The 23,938-nt window shown below is 34.6% G+C and overlaps 1 protein-coding gene across 5 annotated transcripts in view; it reads left to right on the forward strand.

The window, feature by feature from the left end:
- Positions 1-23,938, forward strand: part of PSPC1 (paraspeckle component 1) — a 67,709-nt gene that overhangs the window by 15,285 nt on the left and 28,486 nt on the right. For 2 of the 5 annotated variants that reach the window (XM_074915853.1, XM_074915862.1), the window contains exons 7-8: positions 17,363-17,420; positions 21,530-21,699. The exons of the other annotated variants lie outside the window; for them this stretch is intronic. In XM_074915853.1, coding sequence (XP_074771954.1) covers positions 17,363-17,420; positions 21,530-21,699 — 228 coding nt within the window. The remainder of the gene's footprint in view (positions 1-17,362; positions 17,421-21,529; positions 21,700-23,938) is intronic. 5 annotated transcript variants of the gene reach the window in all.

Genomic DNA, 23,938 nt, shown 5'->3' on the forward strand with positions numbered 1-23,938 from the left:
GTTGTCTCTTGGTAAAAATTGTGGTTTATGATACTGGTGGATAGTTTTTACCAAAATCAGGTCTTGGTAAACTTTTGGCGTAATCCTCATAACATATTAAAGTCTTCTGCCAACCATGTATTTAGAAGGAAAGTAACAATTGTTTCTAATCTTTTTTTTGTTTCTTAAAAGCTTTGAAAAGTAAGCTTCCTTCACTTATATCCTATCCCTTTTTACTGTTCAGTATAAAAGAAGGACATAAATGGTAAGTGCGATGATGACCAGAATTGGGACCTCTCATATAAGGCTGCAGTATTAGGCTTTCCTCTTTAAAGTTTCTTTCTGTATCTTTTCCTGAACTTGTTAAACTTTGATTTTTCAGTATAACTGATTTTGAAAAATATCTTGTAATCAAGTTTAATGCAGTTACCAGTTACTTCATTTAGTCACAGATGATAAAATGTGTGGGGATTTATCTTCCTGAAGCATTCTTGTTTTATGGTGATGTTGTACATGAAAAATTTGATTGCATTGATTGTGAATCTAATGGGTATCTTAGTAATGTCTAAACAGTTTCTTGGTCTAGTTGTATGATCTCTAGTAGATAAGTTATTGATAAACACTTTTGTATTGGTTATGATTTTTCCCTTGCTTTGAAAGTCAGTTGAAATCTGTCAGATTTTCAGTTGAAATCTGCTGTTAACAGCTCATTATTTATGCATTCTAATTTCACAATAGCTTAATCAGGAAACTTGTTTTCCTGTAATATTGTGCTAATTTTTATTTTGCATTCATATTTCTTGCTGAAAGAGGAGCTTGCTCATGGTGATTGGAAGCAATATTTTATTTTTCAGTAGCACAACTCTTAAAAAAAAAACGTTACTTCTAAATGCTAGTAATACATTAATTATTCAAACCGCAGAGGTTACTGTGCAATTGTGAATGGCTTCCATAGATTTACATTGTTAAATCTGAGAACCTTTTTACCAAATAATTCCAGTTCCAGGAACTACTTTTATTCATGTCACCAACTTATAAGAGTGAAGGGAGTGATTTGGTTTAGTGTATTCAGTGTTTTCATGTGTCTACAAACCAGACCAAAATATGTAGGAGTTGTAGTCTTAGTTCTATGGTGCACAGATTTAATTCTGTAGTAACACTGCAAAACAGTGTTGGTTGGGTATTGTACTTAATGGAACAATATGCCTACAGCTTACTGCTCTTCTTGCTGATGGTTTAAAGAGGGAGCTGAGATTTTTGGATGTCCTTGTCCTCTTCCCTTCAATGAAACTACCATTTTCCAATATAACTTGCTATGTAAGGAATTTGAGAGTTCATCAATTTCAACTCATGAATGCTTGCTGTTCTTTCATGTATGGAAGACTTTGTATATTAAGTACTTCTTTTTTTCTCTTAGTCTGTTCAAGAATTATTTCTAGATGTTTTGCTCTCCTTTAATTTTTCTTATACAGAAGCACTGCTGCTCAAGTATGTTGTGTCAGTATTAGCATTAAGTGGCAGCCACTAAAGCAGTGGAGATTGCCTCAACAGCAGAGATTGGTATGGACTTGGATCAAAAGCTGTAAAACAGATGAGAGCAAGGGAATAAAAAAAGCACATCCCAAAACAACAACAAAGTTCATAGCTTCAGGGCTGCCAGAAACTTGATTGGAAAACTCCCCACATATTTAGTCTTCATGCTAAGAGTTCTGTCCTTTGGAGTGGTTTATAAATGAAGCTTCCCATTTCTTATCCCTCACTTCTACATTTACTTTCAAGTTAAGTAAACACTTTTGAAAAAATTCTATCAGTTAGATTTTCTTGGACTTTTGTAATTTAGGAATAGTTTTTTTGCACTTCTTGGCTCTTAAGTAAATGAAAATGCTTTTTTTTTTTTTTTCCTGTCTTCTGATTCCATTATACTCAAAAGCCCCAGACATATAAGAAATTTGATTTTTCACTGAATGCAGAATTGTTTCCTACTTTATTCAAAATTAAACTAAGTGAAGGCAGATTTCCAGTAATAAATGAATTAATAAAAAATTCCACGCATCTCTTAAAATTTGATTTGTTTTCTTCTAATAAATTTTGGTTATTTTATCTTGACAGCCTAGTGTACTCAATGAAGCTGATGATGAAGTTTTGTGAGGTCGTATGAATGAAGTCTCTGTTTCTTAACAAACTGCTATAAAGCTAAGCAGCTTTATAAAAGCTCTTTTGTAGAGCTTGGTTGGGAGAGATGAATTACCTCCTTATTGCAATCCAGCATACATATTCGTGGAAGAAGTAGTTCATGTTTGACACCTTAAAAGTCTTTTAAGGTAAAACTAGCTTGAAGAAACACAGATCATTAAATGTAGAACTAAAAAAAACCAACCTGATAAAACATTCCTGCTTTCTTTGGCAGTGTTTTTACTTCAGTGATGAAGTTTATTCCTATGCATAAAGCAACATAGGCAAAGTCTTTGAGCAAGCACCGTATAAATACATAGATTGTGTTTTTGTGTGTGGTCTTACTTTTGCCAGTAGCACTAAATGTTTTTTGTTTTTGCAGGATTGCAGTGATATATATCAGCAGACAGATACTTAAATCTTGCATTTCTTCTGTTCCTTAGTTTTTTAGATAGTAAATTTGGTACTTTAGGTGAAAATAATAATTCTTTAATAGATCTTAAAATATTCACATTGCTTTATTTTCAGAAACTACATAAATTATTTTCTGCCATTAATTACATTTCCAGATGTAAAAACTATTTTAACTGTCATACCTGCTTTTGGTATGAAAAGGCATTGCGTAAAAATCAATGCGGAACTTCAACCATCTTTTTGTAACATATGTTTGTATGCATAAACTAGAGCTATTTGTGGAATAAGATATTTTTTGGTTGTAAGTATGTCATGACCATTTTAGGATAGTTCATGATTGACCCTATATTATGTTTTTATGTGATCAAGGATGATGTTACTTAAGGTAATTTTTCAGTAATGGAGCAAATAATCATTACAATGTTACATTTAATTCATAACTTATTCACAGTTCATACATACTGAAATATATTTAGGGTAATGTGATAAATTTTCCTTGTGTTACAGATATTTAGGAGACTAAAATATTTTACTTTGTTGCTATAATCTTCTAGTATTTGCACAAAGTGGTTTACAACTTTGCAATTTTGTAAATTTACAAACAGAACAAATGACCATTCATAAGTAATTTTTCTTCCTTAATGTGCTGTCAAATGTGCATAAATATCCAGTATGAATTTGGGTGCTGCAGTAGTGCATTTAAACATTCCAAGGTTTGTTCTCTTCTACAGTAACTGATAAGGAATTCTTTCATCTATGTTCTTTAGATTATCTGGTTTTGTTTATAACTTAATTTTCTTTCAGTAAGACTGATGAATCAAGAAACTAAAAGGACACTTTTCATATGCTTCATAGGCAATCGCAAAATAACATCAGTCGTTATCAGTCTTAGTGTTTCATGAGCCCTCAGCTTTAGCAGATGCCATTTTTGTTCAGTTATTAATGGGAAGACTTCAAAGGCATCTGGTGTACTTTTTTATAGAATACTCCATTTGTGTACTTAGCTTCTCTGATTTCATGGGGTTTACAGATAAAAATGAAATCTATTAAAGAGCAGATGTAATGACTCTATATTCCATATCTTTAATATAATTTCTGAAAATTGTTACTGCTCACAAGTTTAAAGAAAATCTACTTACCTAAGTTCCTCAACTACTGAGTTCTTCAGCTTTTCATCTTCTGATGAGTAAGAAAGAGGCTTTTATGAAAATTTAGATAAATCATTTGTTAATGTGTTTGATAAATGCCCTACATGTTTTGAAGAAGCTAAAATTAATGTTTGCCTTAATTTTCATTTTTTCTTCCTCAGCTACTGGAGTTAAGTTTGACTTGGAGTTTGTACACATACTTACCCAGACTAAGAAGAAGCTAACTTTCAGTTTCAGTTGTCAACTTGGTACCTATTTTGGACTCATCCACCTGTATAAATCCTGATATCTTACTTGGTGGCATTGAGACTTTCAGCCAAAATAAGTTCCTCTGCTTAGAAAAGTTTGTCTTTATTCGAAGGGTCTGTGTTTAAAGAAAGAGTAAACTGTCCAAGAAGCAATAAGTGAAATTTCTGTAGAAATAGTATTTCTTGATGTGAGGAAACCTGTTAATGGATCTGTTGCTTAGTGTGAAGAAAGCTTGTTTATAGAGTTGGTTTCTCTGTCAAGAGGCAGTGCCTTCTGAGTAGTTTTTTTTCTTAGTGTGAGCAGTACATTTCTCACCTTTTGCTTAGCCTCTAACATTTTGCTTCAGTAGCTCTCATGGAGTAGAAAATTTTAGTAGTGGTAATGCATTAAGCTGAGATACAGAAATTAACTTGTCTTAGGTTGCTGGTCTTTCGATACCAGGCTAAATGCTATTTTTAAATATTAGGGTTTTTCTCATGAATGTTTCACAAGCTTCCTTTCTGTAGTGTAGGCATCAAGTAGGTTTATCTCATTACCAGAGCTAATGCTTGTTTTGGGTTATTAAATCTCTCATGAGGAATATGGAATTTAAGTCTGTTATTTTTGTCTTCCATCAAGCCTTTTCTTTAGGTTCCACTTATAATTTTCCAGAGATTAGGTGTTATTTTTAGATGAATTAGCATTTTTAATAAGTAGTATTTTTTTGAAAAACAATGAGAGTTTCTGTAGAGCTGATTTGTAACTGTTCAGATGAGGAGTTTAATATTTTGGTTGATAAAAGGTAACATTTAAAGAGTCGATTAAATATATTTAAGGTTTACAATTAAAAGATGTTTCTCCTGAATATTATAGAATAGTTTGGGTTGGAAGGGACTTAAAGGTCACCTAGCCCAATACTGCTGCAATGAGCAGGAACATCTTCCACTAGATCAGGTTGCTCAGAGCCCCATCTGACCTGACCTTGAATGTTTCCAGGGATGGGGTATCTACCACCTCTCTGGGAAACCTGTTCTGGTGTTTCACCACCCTTATTGTAAAATATTTCTTTGTTATATCTTCATTATATCTAGTCTGAATTTACCCTCTTTTAGTTTAAAAAGACATTACCCCTTGTCCTGTCGCTGCAGGCCTTACTAAAATGTCTATGGCCATTATGATTTACTGCAGTGACTAATGGCTCGCTAATTCAGGCTTAGCATTGTGTAGGATGAAAGAGTATTTGTGTTGGTTTTGTTTTGTACATGACACGAAGCACATTGCTTTTACTCATGTTACTGAGTGCAGTTCTGTTGATACACTTGTGGCAGTTTTAGCTGGTAAGTGTCTCTTCCAAATGTATTAATACAAAAGTTCTGAAAAAGACAATATGATGTCAAAATTAGGTTCTTAAGGCTTTGTTTCTCTTCTGTATATAGTGTTGGGTTTTACAATAATTTAAAAATTTGATTTACTTATGGAGTCTTTGTATTTGTTTCTCCCCTGCCCTTTCTGAATTATTAAACGTTTGTTTATAGGGGAACTTGTATGTTCTTTAGGTAAGAATCAGCTATTCTTGTTTGTCCCTAATTCATTGTGATGGCCATTGTGTTCCTAATGTGATTCTGACCTTTGCGTCTGTAGTATAAAATAGTAGTAGTTTTTGTTAGATATCTTTTGATTAAAGCAAACACTGTAGCTCAAGAGTTACTGTGTATGGACTTGGATCAGGTGATTTAATAAGAAAGCAATTTTTCTTAATACATTTGGATTTGTTCAGATGACCAGTTTCTTAAACTTTTGATTAAAACACCAGAACTGCCTGGTACAATGTGTATTGTTTTCCTCAGTCAGAACTCTGTTTATTCAAATGATAAGCGTCTGTCTTCATTCAAATCTACCTCATCTTGCTCCTGTTCTACAGTAAATGGCTTCCAGGTTCGATAGAAGTTCTAGCTGGAAAACGATGGAGCCTGGTTTCATGCCAGGAAGTTTCACTGACACTTCTTTGTTTGTGTTTTGTATGTGTAAGTATGTGTGGACAGGCCAGAACTTTGTTGGGGAAATCTTAAACATCGAACTATTGTGATTGTAAACAATGTTTGTAACATGCATAAAAGACTGCATGTGTTTGTTAGAAGTTTCTCCTACAGGACCTCTGTAGCAATGGAAAACTTTGGTAGTGTTCTTCCTTTTGGAAATACTTGCATATTCTAATTACTTGGTAACTCAGATCAGTTATGGGATAGCAACTACGATCAAATTTTTCTTTTTTTGATTACAACTTAGCATATATAGTATCTACTTGGTGAGGAAAAATTGTTAATACAAAAGTCTTGCAAAGAATCATATATATCGTACTGTGGCTATGACTAGTGCTGCTTTTAAAGTGTTCAGAGTTAATTTTGCAATGTTATATTCCACATTCCAATTAAGAATTAGTTGGATTTTTACGTAAATACTTCATGATAAAGGATATTTTTGGTAAACATTGACTGTCAATTAATCTAATCCTTGATATTGCACTTGGCGAAAACTGTTGTTTTGAATCCATCCAATGTTCACTCTGTTTTAATATATGCCTAGATGTGTTTCTCTGTGCAAGGAAAACTTAAAACAATGCTGCATTTTAGATTTCCCAAATGTTATAACACACAATTTTCAGTTAAATATTTTATTGTATTTCTGCATGATGGTCCAGTTACCCAGACTTCATTACCAATTACAGGCCTTCAACTCCACACCCACCCGGGTGAATTGTGGAGCGCATCTTAAATTTGCAACTTGTTCTGTGGAAGTAAGGTATCCTCCATGCCCCCATGGATGTGTTTTTATACTTAGCTACTCTCATGCCATTTTTAAAACTAAAAACCAGATTACTTCTAAGCTGCAGCATGAAATTCCCTAATACACCTCTGAAGATGTATATATAGTGTGAATGTAATTACATTACATGTTTTAATTGTAAACTTGGAGATACAGTCGATATTGCTTTCAGAAAGTAGTTTTGCAGGTAAGTGAACAGTTAAGTGCCTTAAATTGATGACAAATGAAAAAATACTTGCATTATGTTCAGCAGTTATTTTTGTTGTCAATTTCATTACTGTTGTTCAAAAAATGAAGCTAATAGAAGTGTTTTTATATATTGGTTCCATGGATTTAAAGTGTTTCTTAACTCTAGTGGAACCAAATTAATTGACAGAATGTTCTAATGAGGAATTTGGTATTAAGAGAGTTAATATACAGATATCTTTTTTTTTTTAAAACGATTTCCAGATCTGTTAAAGTGATTACCTTCTGTAAGCAACTTTGTCTTGTGAAAAATTATGTCTGAACTTTACCTTAAAATATTTGAGAAGCAGAATTTTACCTTCCTTGTGAGTGTTAGTTGTATTTCGACAGAATACCTCTGATCTTGTTTACTCTCAAATGGTCAACAGCAGTGGTGTTAGGAAAAAAAAAAAATCTGTCTTTGCAGTTATATCCTTTGAGAGTGCTCCATCTGTGTAGCCATAGTCAGTGAAAGTTCGTGGTAGGATTTTCCTTTAACTGAACAGATGATAAGATTATTTAATAGAGGCATAGAATGAAAACCTTCCAATTTTATTCTTAACTACTGTTTATATGCAGTTTGTGTGGGGCCAGATTTTACCTTATGTATACATTAATTCTTTGTCTGGTCAATGACATTTTCCACAAGTTTTGAGGAACATTTTTAGTCGGTTTTATTCTGTAGATGTTGTATATACAATATTTTAATGTTATAACATTGGGAGAGTTGGGGAAAACCCTTGGAAATAATGATATATTAATGCAGCATTTTAAATGTAGTTTTAAAATTCAGAGAAGCAGCAAGTAACTACAAGACAAAATAAGCAGAAAAGACATAAATTTCAATAGGGAGCAAAGTTCTGTAGTCAACAGAGCAGGTCCTATGGTAAATTTTAGCTTATGTTAGACTTGTTTCTTTTTTGTTAACAAGTTAGATTGTCATTTGAATTTTTGGACTGTACTACAGCATTCTGAAAGTAAGAGTTCTGTGTAAAATGAAGCTGTAGTAGCTTATGTGATAGAAGATCTTTAAAAGCACGTAAGCTTTTTAATGAAAATACATTCATTCATGCTTTTATTCAAGTTACTAACTTTCAGGTATTTTCTGTAAAAGATTCCAATTCTCAAGTTTAGTGTTTAAGGTCACTAGATAAAGACATTCAGAAAAATCTCTGTAGGCTTGTAGACAACTTCTGTAGTAACTAGTGATGGCCAGTTTTTAATATTGAAGATGAGTGAATATCTCTGCATCCAAATCAGTGACTCATAAAGTGTCCATTCATGAAGGTTTATCGTATTGCGTTTTCTGGCTGACAGTAAGTATTCTTTTGTTCACTTGTTCTGTGATGAAAACCAGTAATGATTATTCACATTTCTTTCATGTAATTTTCTATTTAATTTGTCTTTCCCAGTTAATTTGCCTTATTACTGTAGTTCAGAACAGTGGTTATTTTCTGCTTCTTATACAAGAGTGAGAAAATACCTCCGTTATATAACATTTGCAATTATTTTGGACTGTTTTCCTAATGCAGTTTACTTTCTACCCCACACAAAGTTTGAAAAAAAAATAATTTTTTTTTGACAGTATTTTAACAGTTTACTGAGAGTGACTCTTCACTGCGGACAGGTTTCACTCTACAGTATTAGCCATTTTCAGCTGGTTTTTTTTTCTTGAAAGAACTTCAACCAGCTCATAACTTGCCTTCTTGCATCAGTATTTTTCTACAAGATTTTTTAGTTTTCCGTTTGCTAATTTTGAAGTAGTAGCTGAAATTAACAGGCTGGAACAAACTGTGCCATATGGAGCTTGATGGATAGCAGGAACGTTTGAGAGTCTTTTGTGTTGTGAAAAGTAAATTTACTTTCCTCTTTCAATGGTGGTGTTTTTGTCCATACTATATAAAAAGAAACCCCACAACATTTTTTTAATTCAGTTTTACCTTTTGATTAAGTATATGCTCATCTTCTACAGGATGTCACAGGTTTGCTTTCTTAGAGGTGGAATTAAGTAAACCATTTTGGATTTAAACAAAGATAAGAGAAAAGGACACTTTGAATGCAAGTAGAACCTGGTAGATAAGATGATGGTACAAAGGGAAGAACATGTGTATTGCTGCCTCTAATAAACAGCAGTCATATTTGGAAAGTATGAAATAGAATTTTTTGTGGCCAAGATTCAAGAACAGGAAGTTCTTGCCAGAAGTTAACGTACTGAAATATCCTTTGACTTAGATTTTGAGGAAAACTTGAGATTTTACAAGTCATGCTCAAACTAGTCTTAAGAAAAAAGATTACTTGCAGCAATATCTTTTGAGGATACTGATTGTTCATTCTTGAATGTTTTCAATATTTGTAATCAGACTGCATTAATAAGACTTCACAGCTGCTATAGATGACAGTCTTTTTGAGTGCTAATGTGTACAATGAGATTTACATTTAGTTTTTAGTAAAAATGCATTGCAGTTTCTGTGATCTTTCAGTCTCTTGATGCTCTGAAATTTGAGGGACCTCCGTGTGGTCTCTGGACTTCTTTTAGGTTAGCCTCGTGGCTGTCTCTTCTGTATTAAATAGTATTTTAGTTCAGGGGATTATTAAATGTTGCTAGTTAGTAATGTGTCCCTTAAATGTGTTTGTAATGTGAGTAATATTTGTGCAATTAAACTGCTTTCTTCTCAAAAACTGTCAGTGTAGACCAGACTTAAAGATCGTGAGAGGACTGATGTATTGAAAGTAAGTCAGCTTTTCTTCAGATTGGGTGTTGGATCCAGCTGTAGGAGGATGACTTAAAAAACAAAATATACTGGGAGGATCAAGTTACTTAACACTGTGTACTCTCCTGAAAGAAGAAACAAACAAACAAAAATTTGCATGTTTTAGAAAGTAGAAGCTAGTGTTACCTAAAGAAGGAAAGATCTTCAACTATCTTCCTTCTTGTAAAGATCAGAAATGGCTGGTATTAAAATAAAGCTGAATTTGAGGGAATATGTAACTTTCTTTTTGAAAACAGTTTTTTCTAAATCTGTTAGAAGTGTTGTGTGTGTGTGTATTCTCTCAAACACAAAACTGCAATCCATTGCCATCTTTTTCAGTGCTTGGTGATGCACTGAGAGGCTTTTCACTACTTAGTTAATGTAGTTCACAGAATCATCTAGATTGGAAAGGACCTTGAAGATCATCCAGTCCAACCATTAACCTCACACTGACAGTTCCCAACTGCACCATATCCCTCAGCGCTATGTCAACCTGACTCTTAAAACACCTCCAGGGATGGGGACTCCACCACCTCCCTGGGCAGCCCATTCCAACGCCTGACAACCCCTTCTGGAAAGAAATGCTTCCTAATATCCAGTCTAAATCTTCCCTGGTGCAACTTGAGGCCATTCTCTCTTGTCCTATTGCTTATTACTTGGTTAAAGAGACTCATCCCCAGCTCTTGGCAACCTTCTTTGGACACGCTCGAGTCATTCAATGTCATACAATTCATTTGTAGTGAGGGGCCCAAAACTGAACACAGGAATCGAGGGGCGGCCTCACCAGTGCCGAGGACAGGGGTAAGATCCCTTCCCTGTCCCTGCTGGCCACGCTATTGCTGACACAAGCCAGGATGCCATTGGCCTTCTTGGCCACCTGGGCACACTGCTGGCTCCTGTTCAGCCGGCTGTCAATCAACCCCCCCAGGTCCCTCTCTGACTGGCAGCTCTCCAGCCACTCCTCCCCAAGCCTGTAGCGCTGCTGGGGGTTGTTGTGGCCCAAGGGCAGCCCCCGGCATTTGGCCTTATGGAAACTCCTCCAGTTGGCCTCAGCCCATGGCTCCAGCCTGTCCAGGTCTCTCTGCAGAGCCTCCCTACCCTCGAGCAGATCAACACTCCCACCCAGCTTGGGGTCATCTGCAAACTGACTGAGGGTGCACTCGATCCCCTCGTCTAGATCATCAATAAAGATGTTAAACAGGAGTGGCCCCAAAACCAAGCCCTGGGGAACACCACTCGTGACCAGCCACCAACCAAATTTAACTCCAGTAACCACCACTCTTTGGCCCTGACCATTCAGCCAGTTTTTTACCCAGCAAAGCGTGTGCCCATCCAAGCCAGGAGTAGCCAGTTTCACCAGGAGAATGCTGTGGGAAACTGTCAAAGGCCTTGCTAAAGTCAAGGTAAACAACATCCACAGCCTTTCCCTCATCCAATAAGCAGGTTGTCTTGTAGGAGGAGACCAGGTTTGTCAAGCAGTTGTATAATGTAGTACTATCCTACCCAATTCTTTATTACTTATGTGTAAAATATGCTAGTATATGTTACAAGGTATATTAAGATTGTTTTAATATGTTGTGACACCTGTCTTGCACATTAATATAAATTTAGGATTATTTTTTATTACAGTACATCTGTGATTTTAAAAGACTGAGGTAAATTTTTGTTTTGTATTTTTAGAGAGTAACTTCAGCTTAGAGTAGTAAATATTTTTACCTTGTTTTAACTGCATTTATTTTTTTTTTCTGCGGGGTTTAGTTGCTGAGGACTATCCTCAGCAACTGACTGCTCTGCAAAAGATATAGAAGGGAAATGAGTGAAGGTCCCACAGAAGATGAACACTGTTCTTGTTTGTTCGCAAAACAGAAAGCAGAGGACAAAGATGTAGTGCATGGAGGGTTTTCCTAAATACATTCACTATTAATGAATCGTAAAAGATATTCCCCTATTTCAGTAACATTGATGCTTCCTTTTCAATCTTATTGAAATGATGGAAATATTTAAGAAATGCACTGGATTAATAATAAATGTTTCTTTATTGTCTCTGATAAATCAGATTTTTTTTTTTGGTCAACAGCTATAGTTGTTATTACCATTAGGAATGTTTTTCCAACTTGTAGCATTTACTGGAATATAGTTATCTGCATATATTTCATGCAATATGTATTCCTGTTTTTACTGATGTAATAGTTTTTTTTAATGTTCAGGTTTTTTTATGGTGTAACTTACTGTGACTTCTCCATCAACTCTCTATTCATGACTTGAGTCACCAAGGAGGAAATTATCTTTAGCTCTGCTCTAACTCTGTTACAGTGTTTTTTTCAAAGACTTGAGTCCTGTTGACTGCTGTTAAACCTAATGAAAATTCTTTTCATTAAACTTCCTATTTAAAAATAGGGATGTGTATTTTCCTGTATGCTACATGTGTTACAGCTACTTACTTTAGTTGTTATGTAGTTTAATGTATTTGCTTATGTAATTCTGTGTGAGGTAAGAGGGCTTACTTTTTTCAGACTCCCAGGTGGGAGCAAGAATTCTATGAACTATTCAGTTCATGGAATTCTTGAGCAGTTTAGGCTAGAAGAGATCTCTGCTATCATTTACTGTGACACCCAGTTCAGGAGAGGGATTAGCTTTTGGTTTATGTTGCGGTGCTTGGGAACACACAGAAATCTTAGGTTTTGAAAGAAGATTCGTATTTTTCATTTAAAATCATTTACTTTTACTGTGTGTGATGGGATACAATATCGCAAAATAGTTAATTTTAACTGTTGGATCTTACATGTAGATCTTAATTAATGGATAAACCGAAGAGGGAAAGGTGACAAAAGGGTTGGGTGAAAGAGAAGGCTTTTATTACTTCAGCTCCTTGGTGGCAGCTTAACTTCCACTGAGCTAGTTGTTGACGTGAGATAGTAGAATATTCTGAGGAAAAGACAAATAATGCACAATCTAAAGTAATCCCCCAAATTCTAGTTTTGACTGCTAAACTAGCAATTTTAACCACTTTTATGATTTTATGTCTTTAAAATATAGGCACCTTTTCAGCAAGTTAAAATTTTGTTTAAGGATCTTATGCCTCCTGGAGAGGCCTTCGGCAGTTTTTCTTTTCTAGAAAGAACTTAATGAAATAAACCACTTTAGAAGGGAGTAATAAATTCTAGTAAGAGGAACAGAAATGTCATACCTATTTTGACAAATATAAAGTCTGCTAGAGAATAGAGTTCCGTTTCCATGTTAATGAAAACAGGTGAGAATCAACAGCGCTGTGATTTTTGCTCTACACACAACACCTAGATAAAGCGCTAATTAAGTTTCAGATTTTAATTGCAAGTTTAAGTTTATGGGGTAAGAGTTCTTTTTTGATAAAGCATTTTTTTGATGCTATGTCTTTGTTTTATTTTGGTCACCATCTCTTAACTGAAAGGTGAGTGAATAGTCCTGTGTTAATTGGGAAGTGCATGTCCTGGCCACAAGTGCTTGAAGAAAACTTTATGATCTGCTCTTTTCATATTTTTGTTGATATCCTGCTTTTTGCTGTTCTAAAATATTACCATAATTTTTGCATCTTTTTGTATATTTATTCCATACCATAATTTTTGCATAGTATGAATTTTGCATCTTTTGAAGGCAAGGTTTTTTACTTGCTTTGGGCTGCTGCGATTGTAAGGCCTGTTTCTAGGAAAAAGGTAGTATTGTTTTGTCAGTTAAAAAACCCCCTGTTTTATGACTACTTCTATTTTTATTTTCAGTGTGAGAAGGGAATTGCATCTGATACATTCTTTTGTATCAATTCTTAAGTGTCTTTTCAAAATAGTAGCATGGTTTTATAGAGTGAATTTAAAAATCTAATATATTTTAAAAATTTTGAAGAATCATTTTGGCAGTTCTCTGTGTACTTAGACTACTGGTATCAGTGGTGACTGAGGTGTAAGAATGTTGCACATGATATACCTTAAATGCTCAAGAATTTTTGTTTCTGATACTTGTAAAAAAGGTACAATCCATACTATGTTAATGTATAATATATATGTAATTTGAAAACTGGGTGTATTCAATATTTTTGTGTAGATCTACTTTTTACAGTTGACATGAAACTGAGTTGGAATTGTGAAGAAATCTAATTTTAAATTCTTGTATCTGAAGTAATTAGCAAGTATGTTATAGCTGCCATCATAACAGTTTTTCTAAAAGCAAATTACTTGGAGGAATGAGACCTTCTTGAGGGTTGCTTGCTTTAGTGAGTTCTGAAGTGTTTTAGAAGAATCTTGCAACCGAAGTAATTTGGAAAGCTTGCTTTGGAGTTTTGTAAACGGTTACCCTTTTACAATGGGATATTTATTCTTTGCTTCTCTTTGTTTTTTGGTTGAAGGTGTTGGGTTTTTTAAAAAATCTTCCCAAAGTTGAAATTACACTTTACTATGCATTCTTTGTATTATGGCTTTCTTTTCCCCCTATAATTGCATATCATCCATTTTTCTTGTTCTCTTCCAGTTTAAGTTGTTTTCCCAGGTACTGCATGACTTCAGAGGTTCTTAATTGCCTCCCTACATATTTCTCTAGTAAAAGCTTAGCCCTCCTCTCTTGCTGCTCAATTTTAACTCCCTGTTATGGGTAGTTATGAGTGGCTTCAGGGAAGGGGCTGAAGCAGGCTGCTACACAACAGAAGAATGGGCAGTCGCATAGTGAGGAAAAGAAGCTCTGAGAAGATAATTCTATCATTCTTATGTTCTGCAAAGGGCTTGAGTATCCAAAGAATGAAGCTCTCAGGTGGGCTGGAGTATCAATCAGCACTGGTTCGGCTACTCTGTCATAGCTGCCTGTTGGTATTCCTTTCTCTGTCATATTTTGGGCAAAACCTCTGGAATAGTTAATCTAATTTACCTTAAGTAGTTTGTTTATGCTCACTAGTAAATAGGTGTCTAGGACATGACGTGTGGGATAGGACTGAATTTTTGTTACATCAGGACTCCTGCAAATACAGGTTTTGGCAAATTATCAAAGTATATGGTTTTATATTTAATATGTCAAGCATTTAATTATATTAATGATATATGCTGTCAGTTAACATTTGAAATTAAGTATTTTCTGTGATAGGTTTTATCTCAAATTTTCTAATTCCATGTTAACAGTATAGAAGAATTTTCCGTACAGAAAATTCAAAAGAGCGTGATAAATTGTGGACATACAACAGTAGGAATAATAATTCTTGTAGGCATGTTGATAAACTAACAGGCAGCGGAGATCATAAGGCACTCTTATGGATCTTGAGTCTATAGCTGAAATGTTTTTAAGTGGTAATAATTCAACACAAAAGTTAAAGCTACAAAATGGCAAATAATTACTTCATGGGTTTTTTTACAAAGGTTAGACTAGACTAAAAATAGTAAAAATTACCGGTTCCTACCCCTCTCTTGTTGTACTTACTGTTAACTGAGGACTGGTAGCATTTCAAGCTGAGGAAAAAAATGGTTTATTGCTAGGAAGTGTAGTGTGCTTTTTAAAAAAAGCATATGTTGTAGCTTGCCAATGCTTCTATCCTTTGCAAAGAAAATTAAGTCCTAGTAAGTAGTACAGCTTTACAGCTCTGTACTTAACATCCTTAGCTAGCTGGTATTGTACTTGTCCCTGCCTTAAATAGCACATTTATTTTTTAAAAAAAACGACCCTCCAATTGAGCCCGAAATGCGTCAAAGTTAGTTGTGTGCAGTAATTTGAAATCTGGTACTTTCCCTTGTAGCTAAAGAGTATCTTACAGCTATTTGTGGCATGCCCTATTTTCACTTAAGCACACACTCGTGCACGCACAGTCTGATTAATGTAAACTGTTAGCCATGGTGTTTTTCTACCATGTTGGGCTAGGGATTGACACTAGGGATGATATACCACTTTTCCTTCTGCTGCTTCATGTCAGGGCTGAGGTGTAAAAGCAGACTAGTGTCAACAAGGCTGCATGCTGAATTTTGTGATTAACTCTTTGGTATCAACTTGTGGGTATGATTGATCCGAATAGGGCTGCTGATTTTACTTAAAATGTCAGTTGACATTACTGTGAAAGGTCTGATGAAGTAGTTGCATGTTTTGTTAACAGAGTTTTAATGTGGGTTCTACAGTCAGAAGGAGAGGTCCTTATTGTTAATCAATGGCCTTTCATAGCTGGACCTTAAACCCTGCTCGAGCCTTTTAGTTACGAGCCCGTACTATTCCTTTCCACGCTAAGCCATACTCTTTTGAAAATAGCATATGATCTTCTTATGTTAAGTACATTTTCTAGGTTAATACAAGTTACTGGAAACAAATTCGACCTGAGAGCCTTTTGTCATATATCTTATGACAGTGTCCCATACCAGGATATTTTTACAGAACTATTGACTCTGTTCTGTCAAATACTGGTGTTTGCTGCTTTAAGTGTGTGAAGATAGAAGACTCGCATTTGGCATCCCAAACATGACTGAAGGAAAAGGAGTTTTGTGAAACCATAAAAGAACTACAAATGTATTTTGATTTGATAGTATTTCTGTTTAAAGGTTGCTTTTAGCAAGGCTGATTCAGTTGCTTAGTGTATGGAATTGTTTTCAAAGTGCATTTGAATTTACGCTCTTAAATCTTAAGTGGAATGATTTTCAGATCAGGTAAATGTTTTGCATATTGCTTATTCTCAGCACATGTGTGTTCACTCAAGAGTGTAAAATATATGTTAACATCCTTGCAGAAATTGCAGTAAGTTTCATTAGTTTTCATTTTGAACTGTGCATTTGTTTCTATTTCATCCTTTCAATGTAAACAGTAATACTAAAACCCCTTGGAATTATCTGTCATAGGTGTACTTTTTTCCCCTAAGTGATGATTTTTGCCACTCTGGGTACTATCTTTTGAGTATTGCATCACAGTAGACCGTGGTTCATGATCAGTAATGTCAGAAATCTTTTGTTAGATAACTGAGCATCAATTGAATCTACATCAATTTGGCATGTTACTTGTCTGCTTAGTATAAATGCATGTTACATAGTTTATGTTGATAGTATATCTTTATGCTGGTTTCAAAAGGATGGTCAGTATCTGAACTAACATAATAGCACAATAGAATTTATCAAAAAATGTACCACCACCAAGTCAAAGCTATTTGAACAAAAATGAACTGGCAGGTGAAGTTTATATACCATAATGTAACACATCAGATCTTGGTTTCCAATCAACATAAGCATTGAGTTGTGAAGCCAGATTGATTGTATTATTGAACCACGGCCTTTAGCCAGTACTGTAAGAAGACCTCTTCATTAATGGTTAAAATGTAAATATACTTCGTATTAATAAAAAACCTGCATGAAGGTGGATTCATTTTCAGTTGTAACTATTTGGGAGCTTTAGACTGTTGCATCTGGTAAATGAAACTTGTGATATTTAACCTTCAGCATTATGCAAAAATGTACAGCATTGCTATATTGAACTTATTATTCCATTTGATGTTATAAAAATGGGAGTACAGTTACCTTTATTCCTTGTACATTTTTGTAATCAATGGCAACTTTTGAAACTTGAAATTTTTTATGTTCATGGAGTAAATGGGAATGTTTTAAGTTCTAAGAATGATAGGTTGACCATGAAAACTATGTTTGCTTTCAGAGAGAACAGGAAATGAGAATGGGTGATATGGGTCCTCGTGGAGCAATAAACATGGGAGGTAGGGATCTGAAGGAAAAAGGCTTCTGTAATGTAAAATTTCTTTTTCTTTGGGACTGTACATGTTACTCAAGTATTATTAATTAGTGACAACTACAGGTAAAAAGGAGTAAACAGTATTAGGAAATGAAAACCCCTCACATACTTTGCTTCCAAACAGCTGTTTTCTTCCCCAAGGTGTATTTTTATTTTATTGTTTTGACTGCCTGTGGGAGAGAAATATGATGTGCAAGAAACAAAAAGGCAGCGAAAGGTTATACTCTAGAAATTATCTGATACAAAAAAAATAAGAGTTTTCTGTTCAGAAAGTATTTGGCATTCTTTTGGAGGGACTACTTACACAGAGAAGTTGTGACTGTAATTGCATGCAGTGAAATGTAGAGCTTAAAATTGGTAAGTTTTTGTTGATGCACCTGACAAAAGATTAATGAGTAATGTGGTTGGTATTCTACTAATTTATTGCAAGTCTGTATTTGCAAACGTTTTCAGTTCACTTTTGTGACTTAAAATACTGTCACAGCTAAAAACATTACTGTGAAATCTAGAAAAGTACATTCTTAATAATTAGTGTTTTGCTCTATAGATACAGACTGAAAGAGTTTGGAATCTTGCTTCTCTAGAATATCTGCTTTTAAACAAGACTGAAACTTAAAATATTTCTTTAAAAAAGCAAATCTCATTAAACTGTGTTAACTGTCAATGTGTATCTCTTGGAAGCTTCCTGATGTTCATTTAAAATAAGATGATAATTTAAAGAAAAGTTAATACTATTTTTACATATTTTAAATTTGAAAGTACACACAAAACTTAGTAAACATTGTCACTTGACCTTTTCATAATGCGAATTTATAGCCTAATGAATCTCCTCAGGCCAGGTTTTAAAATGTTACCATTTCCTTGCAATTGTTAATTGAAGCACATTTATAGCTGCAAAATAGAAATAGGCTTTTTCTGTCAGTGAAGAGCTTTAAAAATAATTCTAAAGGAAGACATTGTGCCATTATCTACAAATAATAAGCTGAAGCATAAATTGTCACTAAATTTTTTTATAGTTGTACTTTTGCATATTGCAGTTTACTTGAAAATTTCATTTAATTAGGAGCCTCTGTAAATGTTAATACTGTGCAGTTGTTCAGATCTGCAAGATACACTTCTTATGTACAGATTCTAAATGTGTAGTTATAGTGGTAGGTTCACAGCCCTTGTCAGGTTTTAATGCTTGACAGTGATGTTCATCATAATCTTGCTTTGTAAGCTTTGTGCTATGACTTGATTTCAAACTTGATACAAATGCTTTTAGCAATAAATGTGTAGTTCCAAAAGAAGTTATAGTAACAGGGAACTGCCATTTTAGAAAGGGAAAAATATTCATAGCGAATAGGTAAAGATAGTGTTTGTTGCCACAGTATCTGGATTTTAGGTTAGCTCAGTATAAAGATTTTTTTTTTTTCTCCAGCCCATTAACAACCCCACCACTACAACCAACAAAATCCAACCCCCAAAACCTGCAGTAGACCTTTAATTGTTGATCTTAGCTTCCTTTCTCAACTTTTCTGTTGGAATTGTAACTTTTTAATTGGCCTTTACCTGTGCCATTTGTGATTTTTTTTATTTTTTTTTATTTTTTTTTATTTTTTTTTAAATCATGTGTGACACTGGGGAGCTGGAGTATCTTCAGTAGTGGAAATACCTGCATGATAGCGTTATTGGAAATCAAGGTACCTCTGTACGAGATTTAATTAGTTTTGGGATGACTTGTGCAGAACCACTCATTTTTACATTGTTTTCTGCAGCAGACAAGTTCTGAGAATCTATGTCTCAGTACTTAACTGGATCTGTAATGCTGCATGCAGCTTAAACTTTTCAATACAGGGGGGCAAAAAAAAAGGGTTGTTCGGGAACTGTCTCTGCATTGATGAGGATTATTGACCATGGCAGTTGGGACCTTGGCATGTGCAGTTTGAATACTTAGAGCGTACTTTTTCAGCCCCCTGGATTCCAGAAAAAGACCTTTTCTTAGTGTCTGTGCATTGTGGCATGAACAGTGGTCACTGCTTTCCATCTGTTGCTGAACCTGGTCCAGCGAATTAACTGCTAACGTCAATGTACCACAAAAAAAGAACGGGCAATCAAGTGGTTAGCTCTTAAGGGTCTGCTTTGGAGCTAGGAGGTCCTCTGCGGTATAGCTAAAATGCTGTAGTGACCTCTTGATGAAACTGTGCATTACACTCCCTGTCCTCATGTCTGAGCTGACTTTACCTGAAACTGGCTTAATGCAGAGGTTTGATAGTCACTATACATCACCCTGGAAGCAATATGTGTGTGTTTGTATGATATGGAGGATAAGAACTTTTTTGCAGTTGAAGTGTAAGCAAACACTACTTGTGTGTGGCCAGCTAGCTAAGGTTAATTAGGTTGGTAAGCAAGCCAAAAACGTGAGCATTGTCTGCTTTTAGTAAATGGCACTATTACCAGCACTAAGCACTGCCAATCATGAAAGCACTGCCAATCATGATAGTCATGCAGAGTACTTCTAGCCTCTGAAAATAAAGGTTTCTTCTTACACTAGCAGTTTTATTTCCATATTTACTCACTGAATGGATGCCACTAAAAAACACTTTTAGGACATACTAAACTGTAATTCTCTTCAATTGTAGCACAATCTTCTATGTGCTACATTAACTGATCATGCTTATGTGTAGGTAGGAAGTATCCGACTTGTGCACACCTTTGTTTTGGCTTAGTTTCATAGGGAGAAGTCTTGGAGTTTCTTATTACTAAGCTTATTTGAGTTCTGCTTTTCAAAATTACAGGATTTTTCTCTTTTCAACATGCTACCATGTTGCATGTATTGTTTTTGCTAAGCAGTTTGAAGTTGGCTTGTGTACGATCAAGCTCAGATCTGCAATTTTAGCAGCAGTATCTTGGATGCACTGACTGCTGTGTTACATGAACTCAGGGCAGGTAATAAACATGCAGTTTTGCATACCTGCAGATAATACTGTATCTGTGCTAAATGGCCTGCTTTCAATGATGCACATTTATATATTAATTACTGAAGTTAGGGTTGTGATGAGAGGCGAGAGGTTGATTTTTGAAATAAAAATAGCAGGTTTATGAGTCTAGTAATATGCCACATTTCTTGATACTCTTGTATGTTGTCAGGACTTAAAACATAGGCTGCAGTCCAAAGGCGTGTCTTTGATTATCAGATTTTGGATGCACACTTGGCTGAAAAGGGTGGACTATTGCTGGGAGGGCAGGGACTGCTGATGATATATAATAGCAGATGTAAAATATATATATATATATATATATATATAATCAGACTTTATTCTTCCTTATAACATGAGAAAATGTTATGAAAGCCATTTAACCTGTTGAGTATGTTAGTGGGTACTGGCAGAGTGGTGTTTCTTAGTGCAACGTTACAGCTAAATAATCTCAAAAGATATTTTTAAGCTTTTCTTCTACCTCTTGCTGTGAATCAGAGTTTTGGAGGAGACTAACTTTCAGTTCTAACAAAACTTCCCTTAGTTTTGTGGTGCTTACTAATAAAGTATATTTAAATGCAAGATTATTTATGCCATATTACAAATAATTTATTGCAAAGTTGAGTACCATCTTTGGTATTGCTTTTAGATGTTAGAATACCCTGTAACACTATATACAATTAGCACAGTACTGGTAGAACAGTTCTTGCAAATGTATATTTAATATGTTATGATCCCTGAAAGAGCCAAGTTGTTTTATAGCTGCTAATTACGGCAAAATCACTTGAGATTTTTGCTAACTTGTGGTGTGTATACTGCATATATATGCTATATGAACACTCCAAATTCTGCACAGAAACTGTACAGCTATATTTAGCTGTGAAGTTCAGAATGTTCAAATACATGAGGCAGATTATATAATGCAAAATAATAGGGATTAATGAAAATCTGTTTAAAAGCAGATGATTGAGATAAATGTACAGTCTCAAAGAATATTTTTTTTTTCATTTCAAGTATTGGAAGTCTTGTACATTTGGCTTTTTAAATATTGTAAATTGTTTGTTTATTCTTGTAAAATTCAGATAGGACAGCTCTAAGTATAGATTGTTTTGCATAGATGCGTTTAGCCCAGCACCTGCTGGTAACCAAGGCCCTCCTCCAATGATGGGTATGAATATGAACAACAGAGGAACTTTACCTGGCCCTGCAATGGGTCCTGGTCCTTCCATGGGACCAGAAGGAGCTGCAAATATGGGAACACCAATGATGCCAGATAATGGAACAGTGGTAATGTATCACAAATTTAATTACTTTGAATAGCTGTCATGTTTCATGGCCCATTTTTGTTACCAAAGATATTTTCACACTGAGTAAAAACATGTTACATGTTTTGAATCTGTTAAAAGTAATTGTTAAAACTTGTTCATGCGAATAATTTATAACATGGAAGGGAAATATTTATTTGATATTACTGTGAAAATCCTACTTCCCTTAGGAACAGGGTGAGTTCTTTGATCAGTAACCAGACTTTAAATTGAGGTTAGAATGTACCACACTCGTGGCAAAACTTATCATCTATGACCTGTCATGTAAAACTCAGCGATAAGAAGAAATTACTTCTGTGAAATTAAGAAGGAAGAACATAGCAGAGTAATCCTGTAAAATTAGGCATTTGCTGTTTTTTTTCTTTTGCAAAACTGAATTATTTGTCTTAGCTTGTTGGGAGTTCTGATGAACAGTTAAATGTTGGAAGCTATGTAGTGTGAAGATATCTTTGTGTAAGCTATTGAATTTTTTTAAAGCAACTTTAGTGTTTTTTTGTATTTCCTTTCTAACACTGTTGAAAGCATGGGATTATGACAGTAATTATGTCACTTAGAAAATAAGTATACTGACACCTGTTAGGGGTAACTGTCGTATCAATACAAGAAAAATAATATTGCCCAGTTGCCAAGGGTGGTAGGGAATGTCTTGTATGCATCTGGAATTTTTTATCAAGAGTAGGTATTCCATTGGGATGCAGTTAAAGCACTAGCCATTTTTGCTCTGCTCTCATAGCAAGTCCCTTTTTCTAGCTGTAATGTCTTATGTAGAGAAACAACTGTATAATTTTTAACCTATTTTTTACATATTTTTCAGTATTATTCTGTAAATAGATACTTGAGATGTTCTAGTGGTAGTGTGATATAAAGTATATGGTATAAGCAGTCATTCCATTATAGTTTTATTGGAACACAGAAGCATTTTGTAGCTTTATTTTTTCATATATGCCTTTTCAGCAGTATCCATCTGTGACTGAACAATCTGTATAACGAACTCTGGACAAAATCCTTTGTTCCTCAGAGGAAAATAAGATTTTGATTGAGTACAAAATATATGAGTCTGGTCTTTACCAGTTAAAGGAGAGGATCTCACTTCACATTGTAGGAGCCAGCTCATTTTATCAGTTGTGTCATTTCTCACAAAGATGAGGGGATGCTTTTCACAAAATGCTGTTTTCAGAGATGCTTTTGCTGGAGACTGTTGTATTACTGGTCACCTCTGGAACACTCTCTTGTCATTAGACACTGAAAAAGAGATTTAATGAAAAGAACATGCTATCTATCTCAAACTGTTGTTTTTCTACAAAAAGTCATTCCAGGTATGAAAATGAAGGGAATATACTGACAGTTCAAAATGCACATTTTAAACCAATTATTTTTTTACTTCCATTTTGTTCTGCATGCTTCTGAAGGACAAACTAGATGCCACTTTTTTTTTTCCCCCACTTTGGACTTTTAAGGTTTTTAATTAAGGGTACAGGCCCCTACAGAAAGGCATGGCCATATTGTATCTTCCCTGTTGTTGGAAAGACACTTTAAAGATCCTTTAAGGGTTGTCTGCTAAAACACTGTAAGAGTTAATTTAAGTTTCCACTGAGAGAAATGGAGAATATGCTTTATAAACCAGAAATACAGTTTTCATTTTTTCAACTGGATATGTTTCAGAAGTCTTTAGGGGAAAGTTGAAACAATCTTATTTTTGTTCTGCTGGAGTGTTTTGAAACATAGTTTATCTTCGAACATAACTTTTTAAAAATAGCTTTTTTCTACCCATACTTTACTGTAGGTAGGTAATTACTTCGGTTTTCTTGTTAGCTGGAGAGAGGGATCCTTGTTAGAAAGAGAGCTTGACTTTTTATCAGTAAGTCAAATGCAAAAAATTGTCAGGAGTATGTGATAAGCCATTTGTTGAAATTCATATTCACCCCTAATAAGCTGGTATGAGTTAAATTCTGAACAATTTTTAACCAGTGTTGCAGATTTTAAGGTACTTTGGAGTAGTAGATCTTTATGCAGCTGTTGAAGTAACTTTTTCCTTATTCAGTGTCAAATTTTAAACAATGCATATATATAAAAAATTATCTAAGTTGTATATCTTTTTATAAAGATATAATGCTGTTTTGGAATAATACATATAGATGAATTAGCAGACTTTAGAATTGTCGAGCAGTACTACTATTATGGAAGTTAGACTTTCAGAAAAA

The sequence above is a fragment of the Athene noctua genome, chromosome 1, assembly GCF_965140245.1.
Source record: "Athene noctua chromosome 1, bAthNoc1.hap1.1, whole genome shotgun sequence".
Lineage (NCBI taxonomy): Eukaryota > Metazoa > Chordata > Aves > Strigiformes > Strigidae > Athene > Athene noctua.